Source organism: Ostrea edulis, chromosome 4 (assembly GCF_947568905.1).
Source record: "Ostrea edulis chromosome 4, xbOstEdul1.1, whole genome shotgun sequence".
Taxonomy (NCBI): Eukaryota; Metazoa; Mollusca; class Bivalvia; order Ostreida; family Ostreidae; genus Ostrea; species Ostrea edulis.
The window spans coordinates 7467649-7492529 of NC_079167.1; the positions used below are offsets into that span (position 1 = coordinate 7467649).

Sequence of the window (24881 nt, forward strand, 5' to 3'; positions counted from 1 at the left end):
CCAGTAAAGTGAGTTACATGATGTTAAATGCAAAGCCCATGGTACAGTCTACCCACCGCCATGCTGTATAGAGACTCTATAATCTGATTAAATGGAAGTGTTTTGAAGCGTGATTAGTCAAGCGTCTCTAATCCCCAAACAGACCAGGAAATTTACATGGCGACTGCCTGGGACGGTCAAGGTGTGAATGGCTTATTATAATGAGAATCACTATTGAATAATTAGGGGTTTATTACATTTTTGTCGGAATATTTACAACGTAATACCGAGTCCCGGCATTTTGGGACAACGTAATGATGAGCTCTATTTTATATAGGTTTGTTAAGAAATGGTTTTGTGCTTTGAAATTCCAACGTAATATGCGGACTAACGTAATAAAGGGGGAACGTAATAACGGGGTTCCACTGTAGATACAATAGCCATGTGCTGATTCTACTTTCTTTTTCTGACCTATTAAACACATGTTACACAGGAAAACCAATTATATGAAATCACAACTACATCAAATTTCACACTGTGGAGTATGACCCAGACAACATGACTGGACTCTGTCTATTATATGCAAGTCACATACTGTGAAAATTATTGTGTAATAATAAAACCTGATGGTTAGCATGCCAATTTCCAGGCAAACTCTTGGAAGTTTTTCTGCAGTCACATGGCTTTTTGAGTGTTTTATTACCTGTAAGGTATTTCCACGCGGTCTTTCCAGACCTGGAGAAGTGTTTTCAGCAGTTCTAAGTTATTACGATACACTGGCCTGGTATCACTGTACACATATCCCATCACAAACTCCACCAGCCGTGAGGACATAGCTCTCTCTTCTACTGTGTCCTGTAACAAACAATAATCCACACTGTTCACTAACTGTGCAGAACAGCCAAAATTCCTTGCCTTAATTCAAAGTATCCATTTAAACTTTTACAGACATATTAATGTCAACAAAGCACATACAAAACTGATGTCTGTAAAACATTATTGTGAATCGGATTCTAGAATTCCATTTAAGAAATGAATTTAATTTCTGAAAATACATGACGGTATGAAGTACAATGCTTCATGCAGGCATATCCTGCAAGTTAGCGTTTCATTAAAAGGATGTCTGCATGAAGCGCCGCAGTTCATACCCTCATATACATGTATTTTTAAAAATGAAAGTTATTTTTCATATTTACATTCTACTTTCATTTTTGTAGGAATTCCCAACTGTTAAAGTAGACATATTATATATTATCAAGATCATGTTCACAACTGCAGTGCATTCATGAGGAAATAGCTATCATTACAATTTGTAATAAAGATCGAAGGCAAAAACATTGGAAATGCTAATATTATGAAAATATTACCAGTGGAATGGCAACTTGGTGCCAGGACATGATAGTGACAATCACATCAATGACGAAGTAATTCAGACTTGTGAAGGGACCACTGATGATCAGCTGTGTTAGTGGGCGGATCCAATCTCTTGCATAGGGGCGAAACACCTACAAAACATCATTTAAATCACACTTAAACTTATTCAGTACAATACATACAGTATATACATCCAAGACAAGGACAAATTAAGCACGACATCTCAGATTCTCCATAATTTACAGAGATTTATATACATCTTAGGGCTCAAATTTTACTTTTTCTCCAAGCAAAAGGCCCATGGGCTCCATTGCTTACTTAGCAGTTGCATTTTGCCCATATAAAATTTCAAACTTGAATCTAAACTATATTTGGATGAAATTGTGTTTTTTCTTGTGGCTTTTGATAATAAAATGTTTCAAGAATGTAAAACTAGAGGAAAGTATATGATTTCTATAACTATGATAAATTGTGCTTCTTGCGAATATAATATTTTTAAAAAGCATTTCATGAGGTATTCCTGACAACTCTAACCCCCTATTGTGGCCCTGGTTATTTCATGAGGTATTCCTGACAACTCTAACCCCCTATTGTGGCCCTGGTCCTGAGGGTTATAGTTTTAGCAAAATTAAATCCACTCTGCATGAAGATAATTGCATATTAATTTGACAGATTGTATCTTGTGGTTCTCAACAATAGGATTATCAAAACATGTTTCTATATATCTGTACACAGCAGGGTTAAGGTGTCCCAAGTAAAGTTAAAACAAACATCATAAAATGTACCTCGGTGCACTTCAGACAAAACAAGAGGTACTGTGAGCAATGCTCACTAAGAATACCCCCCGCTTACCCCAATCTCCCAAAGGGTGTTGGTAATAGGTATAAACTACCTCTTTTCTGAGTGTAAAAAACAAATGGCATGACAAACCGAACCATATTGCTACTTCGATGTCCAGTGCGCGTGACCTTTGACCTTTTGACCCCAAAATCGATAGGGAACATCTTCATCCCATGGGTAGTCCATATGTATGATATGGTGACTGTAGGTGGAAAGGATAACGCTTTAGAGCCCGGAAACCATATTGCTACTTCGATGTCCAGTGCGCTTGACCTTTGACCTCAAAATCGATAGGGAACATCTTCATCCCATGGGTAGTCCATATGTATGATATGGTGACGGTAGGTGGAAAGGATAATGCTTTAGAGTCCGGAAACCATTGCGTCTACAGACGGACGGACAGACAACCTGATTCCAGTATACCCCCCCCCCCCCAACTTGTTGCGGGGGGGGGTATAATGACGTCACAATATAAAAGTATGTCACGACGTACAGGTTTAAAGCTGTATGACCCGATGTTCATGGATTATTTTTGTACATAATTACTTTAAAGCAGATTAATTACTTTATAAAGTTATTAACTTTCCCTTAATTACATGCTTGAAAACATCTGCATGTAAAAGAAAACAGTGCGAATATTATTTAGATAGTAAATATAGTGGCTACATATATAAATCATCCCATAATAAACGTCTATAAATAGACCCATGCGCGTGAGGGGAATCCCAACATGATGTATTAACTCATACGCAACTGTCTAGTTTTAAGGCTGAAAGGGCGTAAATCAACGAATTACTAAGAGGTATTTGATATTTTATTTCTATTAAACTTATGGTACAGTGCTGTTATAACAAAATACACAGCTTTACACAGATAAGACCACCAATGATTTGAAAGTTTGAACTGGTCACGTGACTGTCACTTGAAATGGCAGAGTGATGCGGTTATTTGTAAACATCGATTTAAAATCAAATTATTTGGGTTAAAACAGGTGAAATAATTTATGATATGTCGTACAGTCTCATAACTACATACGTGCGATGATTTAATAACGCTTTTACGAGATGGAAAAAAATATTGTAATTCGGACCATACAGCTTTAAAGTTGTATCGCGGGTAAAATGTCATAATATGTTCTCGCTATTTACTGCCGTTATCTAGTGTTTAAACTGTATATGTTTGAATCTGTTTGTCAGATGATTTTTTTTCAGGTTTTTTTTATAGTATATATTATTCATATTTTTATATATATAGTGTGCACGATAGACTGTAAAGTAATCTTTATATTACTTTGTGACCTTGAAATCGCCCCGATGTGTATAGTCATTTGGAATAAAGAAAACCAACGCATGTACAAATCGACTAGGCACAGGTGAAAGATGACAATATTTTATTTCGATCAAGGCATATTCTTAAAGGTAAATAGTTGCAGATCTAGGATTTTGATACGGAAGGTAGAATATTTTGCCTCGTTTAGATACGATTTGGATGTGAATGTGGAAAATGCCCAATATTTGAGTTGAGATAATGGAAATTGCTAAATTTGAGAAGATACTGTACCGATCCGTACCACTCTTTAAATCTACCATATCAATGTCGACATATCAAGCCTAAACTGCAAATGATTTGAGTGCATCTTTCACCTGTGCCGAGGTGATAAACAACTAAAAGTCTAGCGGATAAAAGTAACTCCTAGTCACTTGTATGATGACGTAATAGTTAAGCAAAGGATTTCCCCACGTGATATGATGTTTGTTTATGCATTGACGAACAATTTTTATTAAACATATGCGATGCTTGGAAGAATTTTACTTTAATATGAATATGCTGTTATTACTTGTTATTTTACTCGGGACACCTTAACCCGGCTGTGTATTCCAAATTTCCTATCTAAAGCTTTAAACCAACTTGAATCCTCATTATCTAAGGAAACTTTCATTCGAATCTTTCTCAGATGAAAAAAAATTGAAATACCCTTTAACCACGATTTTTGGGGCAAGTTTGGTTGAAATTGGCCTGATGATTCATGAGATGAAGTAAAAAATGTGAATTTTAGACACAAGATGACAGACAAACTTTAGTCAGAAAAGCTTGCTTTCAACTCGGATGAGCTATGAAGCTGCCTCAGTATTAGGTCAGTTTACTGGATGTTGATAAATGAGATGATTAGGATTTCTATGAAGAACTGATGTAGCTAACCTCAGCAGTGTTGATGATAAGTTTTGCAATGATATATTTGATGTTGACGTGTGTTCTTGGATTCTTCAGTTTATCGTTCAGGTACTTCATCCAAGCTGGTAATTCTGGTACCACACCCTAGAATTGAAATGGGTTACCCTGTATAGTATCTTAAAAGGTATTCTACTGTATATACTCGCCTATAAGTCGGATTTTTGGGAGTCAATCTTTGGTCCAAAACTCTATGTCCGACTTATAGGCGCGTCCTAAGAAGATTGGTATTTTTCTCCAACGATTATCATGGACTACCACACAAATGATTATTGTTCACAAATACTAGACATATTGTATTGTTTATGTATTTTAAAATTATGTATAAAGTACAAGTATTTACATATTTTTATCTAGTTAAAAATTATTTACATACCGGTAACTAATACTTTTCAATTCAGCTAATCTATCGTTTATCGGTAAAATTGAATTACGAACCCAATTTGATATTGAAATATTCATATGCATACCGGCTGAAATATATTTCATAAAAGATTGAATATTGTTAACAGATAATTTAGATCATCATTCTTGACTCTTAAAAACTCCATTGTTGATAAAATGAATTATACTGGAATCCCACAATAACAGTTTTTGTGAGGGGGCGTGTGCCACTAAGTAAACACAGTGTCAGGTACTGGTAATTAGGAGACCATAATTGCTTAGGTAAACAAGGGATAATTGCCAATAATAGATCAAGGGTTGCATTTAAACCCCAAACAGATATGGCTTGGATACTGAGCACCTCATAATTATTAATTTCTCAAAACATTTTTTGAAACATAGGTAAAAACACTAGAGCATTGACTTGAAATTATCAACCGATTCTGACAAAAATTTGTACCGACTTATAAGCGAGTCAATGGCAAATTCCTACAAAATAACCTTAAAAATACAACCGACTTATAGGCGGACCGACTTATAGGCGAGTATATACGGTAAATGTCCTGTATGTGTACTAAGATATGGTAATATCAATGCTTGCCAAGATAATTACAATCAATGTTCAAGACAATCAAACAACTGAATGAACTGATGATCAAAACTATAGGTACAAAGATCTGAAAAACACTACAAGAAAGATTTAAAAACCATGTGCACACGAATCCAATACTTACTGACTCCACAAGCGAAATGATCTTGGCTCTCTGCATGTGTTTGAGGAGAGCAATCATGGCTGCCATACACTCATGTTGATTGAGGTCATCCATCTCGAGCTCTACATAATCATCCTCCACCATCACTTTGGTATCCTGTCAATAGATAAATGTACACAATACTTTGTCAAACAATCTCTCAGGAAAATCACCATCAATTTCGTATCCTATCAAAAGATACATGTACACATAATACATTGTCCAAGAATCTCTCAGGAAAATCACAATACACATGTACTTTGATATCCTATCAAAAGATAGTACTGCTTTGTACAAAAAAAAATACCATGAAACCCACCATAATTTTAGTATCCTATCATCAGACACTGTTAATTTTGTTGTAATTCCAATGTTATTTATTACAATTGTTTTGATTGGACAAAAATAAAGCTAAGTGAGATTTAAAAATATCAATAAATCCAAAAACGCTATGTATACACACACGCCTGAAAACAAATAACATAGTGCAGGGAAACTATTCAATTTTTTTAAATTGATAATACAGGGAACAAATTGGAATTATAAGAATCAAACATTCTTTTTGAAAAATTTATGGATGTGTAAACTACCGACATTTTACTCACAAACTTAACAGCACTTTTATTTAGTTTGCGAGTAAAATGTCCAGAGTTTACACATTGATAAATTCTTCAAAAAGAATGTTTAATCCTACATTACAAAAATTCATGAGACCTTATACTTTTTTGCTGAAACGAGTGTTATAAGAAATACATGTCACCTGCCATGGAATCATTAGTTAAGATAAATATGAAATGACCTTCACATAAATATTAAAGTCCTGTCTCTTACAACTACAAAAGTTCAAGAGTATGAGAGACAGACAGAAAACAAGTGAAAGAAAATCACTAACTGGTGCTATGCTTTGATTGATTGATTTTTTTCGCTGTTTTGGCAATATTTCTATGCTTTGAAGGAGACACAAATGTTGAACATAAGAAATACTAACTGAGTCATCCTCTTCATCAGTATAGCTAGATTTGCGAACAGTCATCACTTTTTCCTTCAGAGATCCTTCTGACATCTACAAACATCATTTTAATAAGTTTTTGTTCTGCGGTCATCAGAATGCATGTGCACAAGTATTGTGGGTATTCATATTTTGGCATGTTTGTCAGATCCACTGATTTACATAAAAAATTATCCATACCAAGATATTCATTATTACAGTAAAAACAGAGAGCAACATACTCTACGTATTATCGCAGAATACCTTTCCATTTGTTAACACAAGTACAAAAAAAGTTTTTAGTAAATTCATCTCCAAATTTTGCTCTAGAGCACATAAACATCACCAAGATATGATGTCGCCATTACCTGGGGTGTGGCTGTGAAATCGGATTTGATCTTGCCATTACCTGGGGTGTGGCTGTGAAGTCAGATTTGATCTCGCCGTGGCCTGGGGTATGGATGTGAAGTCGTATAAGATTTGATCTTGCCATTACCTGGGGTGTGGCTGTAAAGTCAGATTTGATCTCGTCATTATTGGGGTGTGGCTGTGAAGTCAGATTTGATCTCGCCGTGACCTGGGGTGTGCCTGTGAAAAAAGATTTGATCTTGCCATTACCTGGGGTGTGGCTGTGAAGTCGTACTGATGGAGGTCTTCGTGTAGACTGCTGTCTGCCAGGTACTGTGAAGCCAAGTGAAGGGAGGAGGAACTACTGCCCCCCTCAGTCCTCCCATTCTCTGAGTCACTCTCCCTCACTTCATTCCTTATTGATACATACTGCTTCTTTCTGGACAGAGGTGCCTTAAAAAATCATATCTATATCTATTCAATAAATTCTTTTTTTATGGTATCGGAGTAGAATAAAGTCAAAAATAAAATCCAGTACTCAAACTTTTATCTATAGCGCTAGTCAGTAGACTGAAGAGTCTAAAAGTTTGAGTACTGGATTTTATTTTTGACTTTATATAATATATATATATATATATATATAGAGAGAGAGAGAGAGAGAGAGAGAGAGAGAGAGAGAGAGAGAAAACAGAGAGAGAGAGAGAGAGAGAGAAAACAGAGAGAGAGAGACAGAGAATGAAATCTGAATGACACAACCCATAATCATCCATTTAAACACTAAAACAATTGGGTTTTTTAGTGTCATTCTGATTTTCCTATACTATTTATAACTACCAAATCAACTTCTAATATACATACACAACACACAGACATACATACAAACACACACTATTTTCATCATTCTTAGTTCAACTTTTTTTTTAGATTGAGTAAGACCTTAAAATCAAGTGATCACTGAATTACTGTACAGTAAACATCTTTTTTATTTATCAAGAGAAAAGACCTGTTCATCAGATTGCAGCCTTGGCAAAACCACAGAATCTGATGTCTATGAAAACTACTCAAACCAAAACATCACCAATATAACACCATATCAAGAAATTTCATAATAATTTTAAAAAAAAAAAATTTTTTTAATTCACACAAACACTAAAATGTGGCTCAATCACATAAAATCTGCTGAATCATAATTTTCTAATCAATCATTCAACCTGATAGATGATAAATTTCTGATTATTTTGTCAGATCCCATTTCTTCCTACCTTAAGTTCTGATGTAAATTCGTAGGCTTTGTCTTTGTTCACCAGGTTATCAAATACAAACTGTCCCTACAACACAGTCTGACAAATGTAGTGTAAAAAAGGCAAATTCAAAGAAATGTGGTCCCCCACTTGTATTGGGCATTAAATCAATTCAGAATCAACTGAATGTTTTTGTCACAAGCCTGAAGTTAAAAGTACTTGTACATGCATAGCTCCAGCAGAGTTTGATACTAATTCCAGTCATGGTGTTTGAGGTTAGTGAAAATACTGTGGGATAAGCTGATTGTTACCTCTAGGTAGTCCAACAGATTAGAAAAATTAAAGAGTGTAAGAGTTCACAGTATGATATTTCCTTTGAATATAGTTCATCAAATTGTCTAATCCCATTCAAAATTTTCATCATCTGTAAAATGCTTTATTGCACTGGTTCCCTGATATCTTGAACACCAAGTGAACTACAATACTGAAGCTTATTGAGAAGTGAAGGTCAGTACAGGCAATAAACAAGATAAGTTTGTGAAACACTGATTGCCCCTGTATGGCCAAACTCAAAAGTCACTAGGTCAAAAATTCATGTACGAAATGAAAGCTCTGGTCACAAGGAATATACAAGTGAAATGTGAAAGCCTCATCATCATCCATTTAAAAGTTATGGCAAAGGTTAAAGATTTTGCAGACAAACAGTCAGACCAAAAACTTTATTCCCCTGAATCTTCGATGACGGAGGCATAAAACTAATGCTGAAAGCATGATATATAATTTAGAATTTTTGTTTTGAGTTTGTGTTGAATGTGCATGTATTTGGGCATCAAGGAAAGTGATTAATCATGTAAAATTACTTGAAATTCGCTTTGAAAACATAAAAAAATATGTCCCTAATCCCCCCTGGCCACTCATTGTGTTGGTATGTATTTTTCTTGGTCTTAAATCTCTAATTCATCTGCTGGGTTGCCATATTTTCACAATTATTGATTAGTTACATGCAAATCTGTGTACAGTGTATCTGCCATAACCACAGAATTCATAGCTGACAATACATACTTTGGCCTCATCCTCCTTGAACAGGAAGGCTGTGAAGAATTTGGCGTCGTTTTGTGTGCTGGAGAGTACAGCAATCAGTAGGTTGTAGGCAGCACAGTGGTATTGTCGCCTCAGCTCAGTACAGCTGGTCTCCCCCCTCACATCCTCACCCTTAGCTTCATGGGCAGTCCTTTATAAGAATAAATATTCATTCCTAGTTGTTGTACAATCCAAATGAAATGGTAGGATGGAGTAAAGTGAAATCAGCTATGACGTAATTGAGTAAAACTGAAAATAGGGGTTTGAAATAAGAAGGTCCTCACTTGAAAACTGTGGGAACAGTTAGACAAACTATGTACTCTCTGAAATATTTCTTCAAAACTAAGTTCAACAACCTGTAATTTTCTCAAAAATTGAAGAAAATCAAAATCCTTGCCACATGCACAACTTCAATACCCATAAAACACTCTATCAAATAAGAAGGGCCTAACTTGAAACTGGAGGAGGAGTTAGAAGGACAAATCCTGTACTCTCAATATAACATTAAATTTCAAATGAAGGTGCAAAACTCCTGCAAGAAAGGCCTAAATGGTTTAAAATTGAAGCATGATCTAAAGTGACCCACAAAGAGGCTACACAGCAAGTTTCAGTTTGATATGTGACCGAGAAATGAAAACAGAAACAGAAAACCCCAAATAGATGGAAAGACGGATGTACAAACATATGTGTTTACTCTCAATTACTCTCATCATCAACAATGTTTCTCTTTGTAAGTGCAAGCATGACACATCTCTCCATTTTGTTTATCTAAAACATTAAATTAAATTCAGATATGGTGTCGAAGAAAAATATACAAAATATAATGTAGAAGACAAACATCATAATGACTGATTTCTGTATCATGGACAGCTCTGCAAAATTCTGGTATTTGAAACTTTCCAACAGTGACAAAATGAAAATTGTAAGATAATATTAAATAGACGCAAGTCATATTTCTGATACTCGATTTGTAAACCAAAATCATAAGGGTTGGCAGCTTTGCCAGTCATTAATACATCTTATTTCATGATTATTACCATATTATTCTTCCATAGTAATGTACTCACTATTATTTGAAATTGAAAAGAAATTCAAGCTGTAGTTTTTATGTGATCTTTTCCACACTTAAACAGACACAAAAATGGTGGAAAACATAACCTCCTTTCTGGAAGTAAATTTCCACATACAGAACAGCATACATGAAATTTTAGAAATTATAATTTTCCACATTCTCCATGTTGCTCATACTGTCAAGATTAAAGACATACATGTATATGCACAACACTGTACATATTAAACAGGCAAACTACAACTTTAATGATATGAAGTGAGAAGCTTGTGTGAAAAGATTCAACACCATTACTTCGTGAATTACGGTTCATTCACATAACATAGCTTTATGAGTGGCAACAACTCTCCCTGAATAACAAATAAGAGACATAAATTACCTCATTATGACTTGTGTCATTTCCTTGCCAGTGTCGACTGTTATCGACTTCACATCACAGAATTTTTTGTTCACAACCGAATTTTTCCCAAACACTTCCTCTTTATTAAATCGGCCATACATTAATTCCAGGAGCTGAAAACTGCAGATTTTGGATGTTAACTGGTTCTCCAGTGCAGAACCCTGTAAAATCACAGCAAAAAAAGTTTTGGCATATTCTAAAACAAACTTAGTCAACTTTGTTTTTATTGTTCCCTTGTGGGAATGACACAAATTGGTCTCTTAAGATGGGTGGTCTTTGGCTGCTGGTTTGATAAGGATACGCCTCCTTAGCACCAATTCCTATTTGGGAATTTTTTTCCTGTAATTTCTGTAAAAAATGTCTAAAATGTTAATTTCTAAAGGCAGTTTTATGCCTACAAATCATAGGTGCTAAAGTCATATATTTACAACATTGACTTATAAATTTGAACACATATGTATCTCAATTTGATCATGATCAACACATAGCAGCATGAAATAAAGACAATAGTGACATCACAACAACAAAAGCCTATCAATGATTACAATAATCTTTATTAGAATATATTTGATTGGAAGGTAACATAGGTGTTAATAAAATAAATTTGGAAAACTCTTTTTCATTTCACCTGTAAATTACAAGGCAAGCAGTTGTGAAATGAAAATTCAACATGGATGGCTGATGAAAAGTTTAATTATAGCATGGAAAATCATTGGGAAGGTCTCAAAACAGCCTATAGTAGCAAGTGTCCCCTAAACTCAGGGGACTGTTTATGACAGGTTTGACTGCATTCAATGGGAAAATTGTAAAAGATAAACATGTACTTGAATTTACTCTCATCAAATTAAACCATCAGTGATCTTTATTTCAAAATCAACATTCATTGTACATGCTTTAAAACTGCAAAAATCATTATAGTTTATTATTCATATATTGGTATAATACTGATACTGTCCATCTACTTGTATATATACATGATTAGCAATTCATATATGTATGTACTTGTTTCCCCAACATGCTGCATCCACACGCAGTTTGCAGTCTCTGTAACCTGTAGTTAATGTTGTAAACTTTCTTTCTTTTTTGAATTTCCTTCTTTATAAAATGTCTTAATGTTATGCCCTCTGGGCCCAAAATTGGAATAAACTTATCTTATCTTATCTGTGCGTACAAATATATGAATGAAATTACATGTAACAGTAAAATCCCAAAGAGTTTTTAGCCCTTCAAAATTGTGAAAATCATGTCAAATCTTGGGATGCAAATTATTTTTTTTTTCAAACTTCAATTCTTAGGTGACAAACCCATGAGGATATTTGTGCCATCTCTTGTAAACTGGTGTCAACTCCCAATATCTTTTTCAGAAAACAGGAACTTATTGAATGTTTTTCATTTCAAAAGCATCTAGTCCATTGGAGAACATGATTTATTTTTCTACAACTGATATATCTTTGAGACATATAGGTGTAGAAGTAATATATATAATATTCTCCAATGTGCTCAATGTTTGCAGAAAGTAACCTGGTAAAAATGACTTTCATCAAAAGTTTAAAAATTCATAAAGAGTCATACATTGATGATGTTATGTAGCACTTTTCCATAAGAACATGTACCATATATGTACATTAGAAAGCTGTGCATACACTCTTCATCAAATCATAGTAAACTACTGAATACTACTGAAAGCTTAAAAAAACCGGCATCTTATAGGATCAAATCAAGCCAATACCATACCTAGTCCTTTAGCTTTCTGCAAATTATACTGACCTTTGCTACTTTGGCCTCCAGTGTTGTTCTGAGATCACTCATGTGGTCATTAAAAAACTCCAGTAAGGCCGTCTTGTGGACGAGCCTGAGGATGGGGAGGGTCACCTTCTCTATTGTGGTCCTCCTGACCTCCGCCGAATAAAGTTTCTCCTGACAGAAAATTTTGTATGTCACATCTACCACGGATTTCTGCTTAGATACTGGAATCCTGGAATTATTCCATGTCAAAATCAAGATCTACGCAGCTTGCTAACAAGTCAAATCAAAACATTATGGTCTTCCTTTTAAGGTTTTTATGTTTGCATGTGGTGGTGTTAGTGGGGTAGATAGTACATTTTGGTATCTACTGAAGGTTATCATTACCAAATATATACATTTCATATACAAAACCTCAAATAAAATTACTTGCATAGTTATGGACCAGGCCTGGAGGTTATAAAACTTTTACCATACTCATACTCAAACTCAGCCATGTTTGTTTTGAGTACAACTCTGAACAAGCTTCAAAGCATACTCGAAAAATGTTGAGCACATACTCCATTTGAGTGTGAGAATGATTCTACAAAAGTTTTAATAACCTTCACTTTTGAGTATAAGTACGATTTAGAGCAAAGAGTTTGAGTATGAGTATGAAAACATGCTCAAAAAAGTTTTATAACCTCCAGTCATGGTTAAGTTTTTAAGATGGACCAACAGATGAAGGAAGTGACTAGCAAATGAGATTTAATGTCCCCTTGCTCTCCCGATAACATGGGACAAAAATTCCTAATTCTCTAAAATGACATTTCTCTGATAGTTGTACCTTTTGGTGAATCTGTTGATAGACTCCTGTATCTTGGTCTCATATACATGCTTTGACTCTCTACAGAAGATGCTGATCAGGAGTTCCAACAACATCTCACTCCCAGATAATTCCATGCTCGTCAGCAACTAATAATCAATGTTAATTAACTATGTTCAATTGCAGTATTTATAAAAAACATTATGTGACATCTCAAATACATGTACAATATGTTACTGCTTCAAACTGCTGTTCCAAATTATCGTCAGCTAATTAAAACAACAGTTCCATTTTCTAGGACTTTTCAGAACTCAAACTTTCTACACATATCCAACTCACATAACCAACCAGATACTGACGGCTCATATCTGCTGAGCGAGGAATCTATTTTCAGTTTTGTTTATAATATTGGTTCATTATTATCTATTTTCAGTTTTGTTAATACATGTATTATTGGTTTATTAATTTCTATTTTCAGTTTTGTTTATATCATTGGTTTATCATTGTTATCATACCCTGTCTATTGCAGCTGTGTAATCTTTGAAATGTGGACTGGATTCTGGAAGGTCAGTGCTCTTCACAGGGAAATGGTCAGCCACAAGTCTGTCTAAGCTACGCCTGCATAAAATCATCGTGAATCATCCACATATTCCATTAAATTGCTGTAGCAGACTGAATGAAGCAACCCTTGTACTTGTGTATCCATCTCCATCTAATACTATTTGTAAGTCTTCTCGGGTTAAGTTTTTTTAAAGTATATACATTGACATCAACCAAGAATGAAGCTAGTATTACATATGCATACATGTATGTCATTCTTACTTTAACTTTTTTATGTGTGATTCTTCAAGTGTGGCAAAGAATGGCAACAGTTCAAGGACTCTGCACTGTAAATCAGAAGTAAAACCAGGATAAAAATTCATTCCAAAAGATCAATAGTCCTGACTTTGACATAAAACACATGCCCTCAATATGATCAGCAGAACACAGGATTAAATACTCATTTCTGCAAACGTCTAAGATTACAGATTTCTGAAACCTCTATCAAATTGTGAAAGACGATGTATTCTATCATACAAGTCCGAATGATATCATTCTAAACACTAACAAATTTTGACATAAAAGTAAAAATTGTAAGTTCCCACCCTGTCATAGTGTCAATGGATATCTACCTGTGTAGAGCAAATACATCTGTTCTTACCTTGACAGACAATGTGGTCTTGTTTTCTGTTAACATCTTGAGATAGGTATCAAACACTTCAGGGAAGTGATCACTGCTGCTGTCTGTCACAACCTACAATCAAACCTTAAATGCTTCATCAGAACAACAGGTGAAAACTGCAACTTTAAGCTTAGTGAATATCTGATACACGTACCTTGCTGTCCAAGAGAACCAGTTTAGTCAGCAACAGCATAGCCATACTATGTAGATCTGTTGTTATGCACCACTTAGAAATGGATTTCCACTGCTCTACCACAGATGTCACGACACTCTGATCAATTCTATCAAAATTAAAATTAATCCAACAATCATACATATGTTCAAACATACATATACTTTATAGAATATTTTCTTCAAAATACAAAACAAAAGAAACATACAATTTCGTCATTGTCAAACAATACAGGCCATACAATTCATGGGCACTGTATTTGATAATAGCAAAAACTAGAGAATTTTCTAGAAAGTTATCTACAGGTGACATTTACTGTTTTCTCAGATTTTTGTCCTTGGAAACCGTATCTACCACAGAAACCAGAATGCTCATCACTCGATAACTCTGCTTCTCAGCGTAACGACAAAGATCAGCGACAGCCTCGTTCATGGACCTGGCCAGGTGTACTGAAAAAATGGACTTGAAGGCCGTAAATACGAGTTCCCCGTGACATTGTGAGTAGCCTTTGGCTGATCCCTCTATCACAGACTGGTCCAAAATCCCAGCTATGACCTTGGGGATCTAAAAATAAACACAACAACATTTATCCGATGTCCTGTGGTGTGGGAAAACCCCTCAAGTGAAAACTCTACTTACTGAGCCACCCAAACAGAAGAACAACTCCAATAGTTTAGATGCTGTAACGTGTGCTGTTGGGGACAGGGTCAATGCTCGTTTAGTTCTTCCCTCCACACAGACTACGCTCTGAAATATTCAGAATCAACACATTGAATCCAGAAATCTCTTCCCTGTTAAATGTATTAAACTGATATTGACTAAGGTAAACTGTGTTCACCAATGACTACAAACTACATGTAAATTCTTACACTGAAGACAAAATTGAAGGTTGGGATGGCTAGATCAGGTAGCGTATTTCCTCTGATGACTTTACCTAGGAGCTCCACTTTCTGCAGTAACTGGTATCCAGAAACCAACTGTTGTAAGAAGACATGGTCTGTCGAGGGGTCATCCAGAGGCTTGTTCAGAAAGCCCAACAAGTCTCTGTTAAATCAGTGAAAAGCAAGGTAAATCACAGTCTTCAACATTATGCATGAATTTTGTGTATTTCATGTGCATGCCTAAAGAGAATGTGATGGTTGAAATTATATGCACATTGCAGAAAATACAGATACAGTAAAATACAGATAAGGAAAGTACTAGACATTTCACTTCAAAATGGGTGCAACTTGTTATTTTTATCTAATCATTTTGTTATAACAGTCAATTCATTATTAGTGTGTTCATTATAAATAAGTTTTACTGTAAAACACATTTGTACCTGTCTCCTCTTAGGAGTAATCCAAACTCCTTAGCCATCTCCTGCAGGACGTCTGATGGCAGCTTTGCATAAAATACTTTGAGCAAGTTTTCAAGCTAAAAAATATCAAGACGATATGATGCAATGATTCAATACAAAAAATGAGATGTTTTGTAAACAGTTAACAAAAAACCTTGGGGTTCCCTATGCACACACATCTCGATAGACTCAATCCTAGATGCAGAACTGTAGTTCTCTATGGAAACACAGATGTACACAATACACAGATTTCAAGACAGCCTCTGGATAAAAACATCGGCCCTTGATGCTTTAGCATTTAGCTCTTACCTCTGTGGGTAGATTTTTTATTATCTCTACATCTCCTAAATTAAATCCAACATTTGATGGTTGCACTACACATATGCAAATCAGGCTCCACAGGTCCTTCCTCACATCTCCAGACGGCAACAACTACAACAAACAGATTTCAACTGAAAAAATGCAACATCAATGATCATCATGCAGAGATACATTTTCTGACCAAGCAAATATTAATCATTTAAAACACTTTTACGAAATATTCATCTTATAAAATTAACATTACCTTCTTTATTGTAGTTGCACTCCTAGCTACCAGGACACAGAGGAAATCTAATGTTCTTATCACAGCTGTACACTTAATTCTACAGTATATACAGATGCAGTTCATTACAGTATACACATTCAATCTTACACAATCCAACATTTCCTACAACTGTTCTGGCAAATAAGATTCTAAAACTTTCATTTATTTATCAAAGTCTGCAAATAATTCCAGTTTCTTAATTTATAAACATTAATTTCAGGTTTTGGGGTGGGTTTTTTTTTAACCAAATGTCATATGTGTATATTTATTTTCTGAGGTAAACATACGGTATAAGATTTACGGTATCTACAGGTCATACAAACATTTCTGGGACTGTACTTTGCACATACCGGTATCTACAGGTCATACAAACATTCCTGGGACTGTAATTTGCACCGGTATCTACAGGTCATACAAACATTTCTGGGACTGTACTTTGCACATACCGGTATCTACAGGTCATACAAACATTTCTGGGACTGTACTTTGCACATACCGGTATCTACAGGTCATACAAACATTTCTGGGACTGTGATTTGCACCGGTATCTACAGGTCATACAAACATTTCTGGGACTGTAATTTGCACCGGTATCTACAGGTCATACAAACATTTCTGGGACTGTGATTTGCACCGGTATCTACAGGTCATACAAACTTGATTTACCTGTTGTATTCATCCCTCTCTTTGGGAGTGTACACATTAACCAGTGGTTCCTGTGCAAACATTCCCGCTACTTCCTCCATGTTTTTCATTGCGATCTGACTCAGAAAGTGCTTCATTGCCTGGGGTAGCTTACTCTGATTTTTCCCCTCTTTCATAACAATGAAATAATTTCGTATCAGAATGTAATTCAATTAATATGGTGTAATATACATGTATATTCAAATCTTTTTTTCCAGAATTTTATGCAACTAGCAATTTACACAAGAGGCCTATAGGATTACTGTAAAAACCTTCACCTGGTGATTGACATCATTTGGCTCAGGTGAGCTAAAAGTAGTTTTTTAAATGAACAAATATATGTAATAATATATATATATATATATATAATGACAGGATGAACTTAAACATAGTGAAAGTAGAATTACAATATTGAATTTACAAATAAATATGCAAACCTATGAAAATGTTATTTGGAGTCAATAAATTTTCTCCAAACGTCCAGATGTAGCAGTCCAGAACAGCAAGGTAATGGTCAAACCAGGACACTGCATTCTGTACAGAGAATGAGGAATCCACAGTGGTCATCTCTGGACAAGACAGTATTCCGTACTTCTGTTGTCTGCCCTCAAATCTATAAACACCACCTTCAGTTAGCTAACAAATCTATAAACACCACCTTCAGTTAGCTAACAAATCTATAAACTCCACCTTCAGTTAGCTAACAAATCTATAAACACTACCTTCAGTTAGCTAACAAATCTATAAACACCACCTTCAGTTAGCTAACAAAATACAATTACTACTGCCCAGAATACACACCTTCAGTTAGCTAACAAATCTATAAACACCACCTTCAGTTAGCTAACAAATCTATAAACACTACCTTCAGTTAGCTAACAAATCTATAAACACCACCTTCAGTTAGCTAACAAAATACAATTACTACTGCCCAGAATACACACCTTCAGTTAGCTAACAAAATACAATTACTACTGCCCAGAATACAAACCTTCAGTTAGCTAACAAAATACAATTACTACCACCCAGAATACACATCTTCAGTTAGCTAACAAAATACAATTACTACTACCCAGAATACACACCTTCAGTTAGCTAACAAAATACAATTACTACTACCCAGAATACACATCTTCAGTTAGCTAACAAAATACAATTACTACCACCCAGAATACACATCTTCAGTTAGCTAACAAAATACAATTACTACTACCCAGAATACACACCTTCAGTTAGCTAACAAAATACAATTACTACTGCCCAGAATACAAACCTTCAGTTAGCTAACAAAATACAATTACTACTGCCCAGAATACACATCTTCAGTTAGCTAACAAAATACAATTACTACTGCCCAGAATACAAACCTTCAGTTAGCTAACAAAATACAATTACTACTGCCCAGAATACAAACCTTCAGTTAGCTAATAAAATACAATTACTACTACCCAGAATACACACCTTCAGTTAGCTAACAAAATACAATTACTACTACCCAGAATACACACCTTCAGTTAGCTAACAAAATACAATTACTACCGACCAGAATACACATCTTCAGTTAGCTAACAAAATACAATTACTACTACCCAGAATGCACACCTTCAGTTAGCTAACAAAATACAATTACTACTACCCAGAATGCACACCTTCAGTTAGCTAACAAAATACAATTACTACTACCCAGAATGCACACCTTCAGTTAGCTAACAAAATACAATTACTACCGCCCAGAATACACATCTTCAGTTAGCTAACAAAATACAATTACTACCGCCCAGAATACACATTGTGTAGTAATAATGCAGACTTCACATTGTTAGTAATAATGCAGACTTCAGAGTTAATTCAAATCTTTGGTGGACAAATTGTGAATGTCCTAACCCCGAGGAGTCCCAAAGACAATGACTGCAGCATTTTCACTGACCTGGTAATGAAATAAGCTGCCGTCTCACTCTTATAAAATGTCTGGAAATAATCCTTGGTGGTCTTTATTCCTGAAAATGCAAGAATGTCATATCTGACTAAACAAAACTTTTTTCCCATACTAAACATGATTATAGATCTACATGCATTTAATAAGAAATACATACTAGTAAGACTTGAGTTTACTTTCAAAAATATACTATATGTAGGTCTTTATTAATCTATAAACATCAATAAAAAGTAAAAATGATTTAGAAATACAGTCAAACCTGTATTAAGAGACCGTCCAACGGAGAATGGAAAAAAGGTCACATATGACAGGTGGTCTCTTAATACAGGTTGCCTATTTTTCGCAGTTAATGGATAAAATTTCGCAAATAATTTGTACAATGGAGAAAATGACTACATGTATTTGGAATTTATCATTAAGAATATCAAGTACGGTTTTAATAGTTGTAAAATAAAATTATTAATACACTGTAGTTAAAAATCTAGAATACAATGTATTGTATCATAATTTATTATTAATCAAAAATTACATTTAATCTATTTAAGAATGATAAACTTTGCATGCATTTCATATTACACATTTACACAAGATTTATATTAACTTATTTATAAACTGCATGTAAATTTTCTAAAACTTAAACACTTTGTTGTAAAGGATATTTATGTATAGCCTACTTGTACAGTGTAACTAAAAAACGCAATGCTTGTGGTAAGAAAGCAAATGGTGAAGTGTTGCGTCTCCTTTTGTACAATACATGCTGGAAATATGTTACTCAATTTGAGAAACATTAAATAAATTACAATATCCATTGTACATGCACAGCAAATCTTTTAAGCTTAGAACTAATGCAGGCAACTTTCTTGAACTCGGACGTGTCAAATACTCGGGACATGTCGAAGTTAGCCGCTAGTTCCGGTCATTATTCTGGAAACCTCGAGTATCTCATGCAGGAAACCTGCGAATACTCCGTTTAAAATTGCAGTCCTAAGCATAATATTTACCTGATTTATATCACAATCGGACAAATTTTTCACTCTGTTGAACATAATGGTATAACAAGTGATAGATTTTCAATTTCCGATCTAGCCTACTCGACACTTCTTAAAGTTTGTCGAAATTCACACCTTCAAATACACCGGCCTTGATTCCCTGATCCTTGATTTTGTTAAATAAACAACAACTTGGGTTTTATTAATTAACCACACATGACACTGCATGTTGACAGCTTGGGTATAATAATTTATTCAGATGGCCGACTAAACAACATCACCGCCAAACTGTGCGTATTAAAACGAAAGTGTTAGGGGCGATAATTCCCAGAATAGTCGGCTCAACCGAAATCGAAAGTAGTAATCACGTTGTAATTGAAAAATGCAGTCGTTAAATAGAGGTAAAATTTCGTGAAAATACACGAAAAGTTTGTAAAAATCATGGTCGTTGGTCGCGTCAGACAGGTGGTCGTTAAATACAGGTAAAATATATAGAGTAACGTCTTGGGGGGAACTTTTTATGGTCACATACGACAGTGAGTCGCTTAATACAGTGGGTCGCTATGGCAGTTTTGACTGTACATAGAACTGACATGAGAGATTCATATTTATAAGCCATTTACTAATTCAACTCATAACTTGACATAATCATATCAATTGACTGAACACCCACATTAACAAAATCCAATAGTTCCAAAAATAACAAATAAATCCACATGCCCCACATTTTGATAATGATGTAATGGTTGACATCTATTTACCAGGATATACTGAAAATTAATGTTAATAGATCATAGTGATTAAAACATTGCATACAAGTACATGCATCACAGACATTAAATTGTATATGAAGTATGACACTATAATTACATGTGTGATAAATAATCACTGATAATGACCTTAGATTTCACCCTCAAAGCTGTACATACATGATTAAGTTTGATGAAAATCATTATAAATCCACTGAAAATTCACTATCTATCCAACAAAATTTGCCCAGAAATTAAGCAACCATACCTATGAAAATAAACATTTCTTTACCTGTGATACAAGGAGCTAACTGGTGGACTAGTTTCATACAGATGTGTCTACACTCGGTCTGGGGCCGCCCACACTGTCTCATCAGCCAGCGGACAGCTATGTCCAACTTCACAACACTCCATTGTCTACAACAGAAAGTTCATTGTCTACACAGAAAGTTCATTGTCTACAACAGAAAGTCCATTGTCTACACAGAAAATTCATGGTCTACAACAGGAAGTTCATTGTCTACAACAGAAAGTCCATTGTCTACAACAGAAAATTTATTGTCTACACAGAAAGTTTATGTCTACAACAGAAAGTCCATAGTCTACAACAGAAAGTTCATGGTCTACACAGAAAATTCATGGTCTGCAACAGAAAGTCCATTGTCTACAATAGAAAGTTCATGGTCTACAACAGAAAGTCCATTGTCTACAACAGAAAGTCCATTATCTACAACAGAAAGTTCATGGTCTACACAAAAAATTCATTGTCTACAACAGAAAGTTCATTGTCAACAATAGAAAGTTCATGGTCTACAACAGAAAGTCCATTGTCTACAACAGAGAATTCATTGTCTACAACAGAAAGTCCATTGTCTACAACAGAAAGTCCATTATTTACAACAGAGAGTTCATTGTCTACAACAGAAAGTCCATTGTCTACACAGAAAATTCATTGTCTACAACAGAAAGTTCATTGTCTACAACAGAAAGTCCATTGTCTACTACAGAAAAGTCATTGTCTACAACAGAGAGTTCATTGTCTACAACAGAAAGTCCATTGTCTACACAGAAAATTCATTGTCTACAACAGAGAGTTCATTGTCTACAACAGAAAGTTCATTGTCTACAACAGAAAGTCCATTGTCACACAGAAAATTCATTGTCTACAACAGAGAGTTCATTGTCTACAACAGAAAGTTCATTGTCTACAACAGAAAGTTCATTGTCTACAACAGAAAGTCCATTGTCTACAACAAAAAGTTCATCACAACATGTTTATACAACACTCCATTGTCTACAACAGTTCATTACAGCATGTGTATACTACACCCGTGCAGGCAGTGAGGTGGGGAGATTTCTGTAATAAAAATATCCCTCTTACTTTGGTTCTGTTCTATTCTTGTCCTCCTTGCTTAAAACTTTGGCCTTCACTTGGATGATTCTCTCCATGTGCTCAAGTACCATCTTGCATTGGGTCTGAGTGCCTGATGAAAATAGCAGATCAAAACATGGCGATTTCTTTCATGAATTATTGAAACTGATGGTTTATCACATGACTTATCACTGACAGATAGATTAGAAAATGAACAAGAATCACTAAGAACAATACAAGTAAAACTCGAATATAGCGAACACGGATATAGTGAAATCACGGCTATAGCGAAGTGAAAACGATTTCCCCGGCAAATTCTTTATATATTCTATTTAAAAATCTGCGTCTATAACGAACACGGATATAGCGAATTTACGGATATAACGAAGTAAATTCCTATTCCCCTTGAATTAACAATGAACGAAAAAATCACCTTTTATAACGAATTTTTTTTTTTTTTTTCATTTTAAACTCTTTGTGATTTTAACAATCGTTTTCCATTGACATAAAGGATTCACACTTATTACAAAATTTCTGGGTTGTTTTTTTTCCAAAAAAAGTTCTAAATGCAAAATGATACTTACACATACATTTAGGAAATATATTGTCGGTATTGTGTACTATTCTCGTTAATTAAATTTGAAGTTTGATTGCATTTATTTTATCGTACACTCCTTTATTTGTGTAAAACAACAATTAAATGACAATTGCAATAGACTCTACATGTATATGTATTGCGCAAAATTGTGTTGACATTTCTCTCTCGACATGTTCTTGCATGACTTAATAATCCATCAAGATAAATTATCATATATAAATCAATGTGTATATTTCTCATATAAAAATATTACTTCTCGAAAATATATAGGCTTCATTTCTCTTAAAGACAATACAAACGCAAGTATATCAATTGCTGCTTTCTTATATAACTGTTATACATGTAGAACAAATCAGTTTTATAACGAATTCGTTATATTTGAATTATGAATTCGCTACAAACGTATAACGAATTACGCTTATAGCAAATTTTTATAGAGGATCCCGAGAAATTCGCTATATCAGAGTTTTACTGTACTTTATAAAGACTGCCTACCCATTGATAACTCATCCTCATGAGCAATGGCCAAACTCTCTACAAAATGTACCAAAATCTGGAAACTGTACAAATTCACCATGGCATTGTCCTCTCTGGAACATAAATTAAACTTCAAGTTGACTCAAACATTTCAAATCTGTATGTTGTTTTGCACATATACAAAATTTGAGTCTCCAACACTAACCTGAAGACAGTGTAAATGTTATTAAACGCCAGTGCTGCTCCCAGCCTCTTGAAAGCCCCTGGATGAAGTGCATAGCTGTACAATCTCTTGAGCAATGATTTAGCATTGATAGGACTCTTCTCTATCTGCAAAAAGGCAAATCTGCATTTAATTTCCACCTTTTTAAACAATAAAAAAAAAAGACAATTAGTGTGTAGTGGTAAGTCACTTTACAAACTACTGCCATCCAAAGCACATTACAACAGAATACTAGTATAAGCACACAAAACATTGTTGATGAATACACAGACATGGTGAGACCCATTGAGCTCTTACTATGATCCTAAAGTAATGCCATTAAATCATCATCGAGTTATATCATACAAAGTCCCATAACTCCGCTGTTGATGGACAAGAAGGCATTAGTTTAACCCCTACAACTTTCTGGTGGGGCTGTTTCTGGCTATTTCATTAACGTTTCATTGACGTATATCAAACAATTCATGACTCTTGACATTAGAAAATGTGTTTGTGAAACAATATGCCCCTGTATGGTCAAACTCCACAGTCAAGGTCATTAGGTCAAAAAAAGAAAGGTCTTGTCACAAGGAATACACTTGTGATATATGAAACCACTGGCACAAATTGTTCAAAAGTTATGGCCAAGGTTAAAGTTTTTCAAAAGTAGGTCAATCTCCAAGGTCAGGAGGTTAAAACTTTTGCTTCCTAAAGAAAGGTCAAAAGCAAAAAACATGTGAAATATGAAAGCCTCATCTCCAACCATTCTAAAGTTATGGACCAAGGTTAAAGTTTTTGAGGACAAACCAACAGACAAATGAACAGACTGACAACTATATCCCCCCAAATCTCCAATTACAATAGCATAACAAACAACCATGGTATAATATTCATTTATTGCAATCAAATTTCACATGGTTCCATAAAAATAAACTCTTGAGTTATTGCAGGATATGCAAGAAATTTCTATGATTTCGACAATCAAAGTCCTGTAACTCTGAAAAGACATCCTTAACAAGAGTTGTCAGAATACGACATAGCTCACTGTGAAGATGACTCTACTTATGTCAAAATTTACTCAAAAGATATACCAAGGTTGAAGTTTTTGAAAAGTAGGTCAAAGTTCAAGGTCAATAGGTTCCAAGTCTTGGTACCAAAAAGAATGGCCTGGTCATGAGTTATCTACATGTGAGATATCAAAGCTCTATCCCCCTTGGTTCAAACAACATAGCCCAGGTTTTAGTTTTTGAAAAGTAGGTGAAAATCCAAGGTCATTCTCAATAGTCTTGGTACCAAATGAAAGACCTGGTCATGAGGCATCTA

The 24881-nt window shown here is 34.8% G+C and overlaps 1 protein-coding gene across 2 annotated transcripts in view; it reads right to left on the reverse strand.

The window, feature by feature from the left end:
- Positions 1-24881, reverse strand: part of LOC125668227 (DNA-dependent protein kinase catalytic subunit-like) — a 114076-nt gene that overhangs the window by 49664 nt on the left and 39531 nt on the right. For both annotated transcript variants that reach the window (XM_056161798.1, XM_056161799.1), the window contains 28 exons: positions 23562-23686; positions 23375-23469; positions 22291-22393; positions 21202-21326; positions 19163-19232; positions 17673-17848; positions 17218-17365; positions 16531-16609; positions 16275-16397; positions 15948-16042; positions 15496-15670; positions 15266-15373; positions 14943-15190; positions 14609-14735; positions 14434-14526; positions 14055-14119; positions 13748-13850; positions 13254-13381; positions 12452-12659; positions 10664-10845; positions 9198-9366; positions 8157-8222; positions 7165-7347; positions 6547-6621; positions 5541-5675; positions 4393-4509; positions 1347-1484; positions 683-834 (listed from right to left, as the gene is read on the reverse strand). In XM_056161798.1, coding sequence (XP_056017773.1) covers positions 683-834; positions 1347-1484; positions 4393-4509; positions 5541-5675; positions 6547-6621; positions 7165-7347; positions 8157-8222; positions 9198-9366; positions 10664-10845; positions 12452-12659; positions 13254-13381; positions 13748-13850; positions 14055-14119; positions 14434-14526; positions 14609-14735; positions 14943-15190; positions 15266-15373; positions 15496-15670; positions 15948-16042; positions 16275-16397; positions 16531-16609; positions 17218-17365; positions 17673-17848; positions 19163-19232; positions 21202-21326; positions 22291-22393; positions 23375-23469; positions 23562-23686 — 3611 coding nt within the window. The remainder of the gene's footprint in view (positions 1-682; positions 835-1346; positions 1485-4392; positions 4510-5540; positions 5676-6546; positions 6622-7164; positions 7348-8156; positions 8223-9197; positions 9367-10663; positions 10846-12451; positions 12660-13253; positions 13382-13747; positions 13851-14054; positions 14120-14433; positions 14527-14608; positions 14736-14942; positions 15191-15265; positions 15374-15495; positions 15671-15947; positions 16043-16274; positions 16398-16530; positions 16610-17217; positions 17366-17672; positions 17849-19162; positions 19233-21201; positions 21327-22290; positions 22394-23374; positions 23470-23561; positions 23687-24881) is intronic.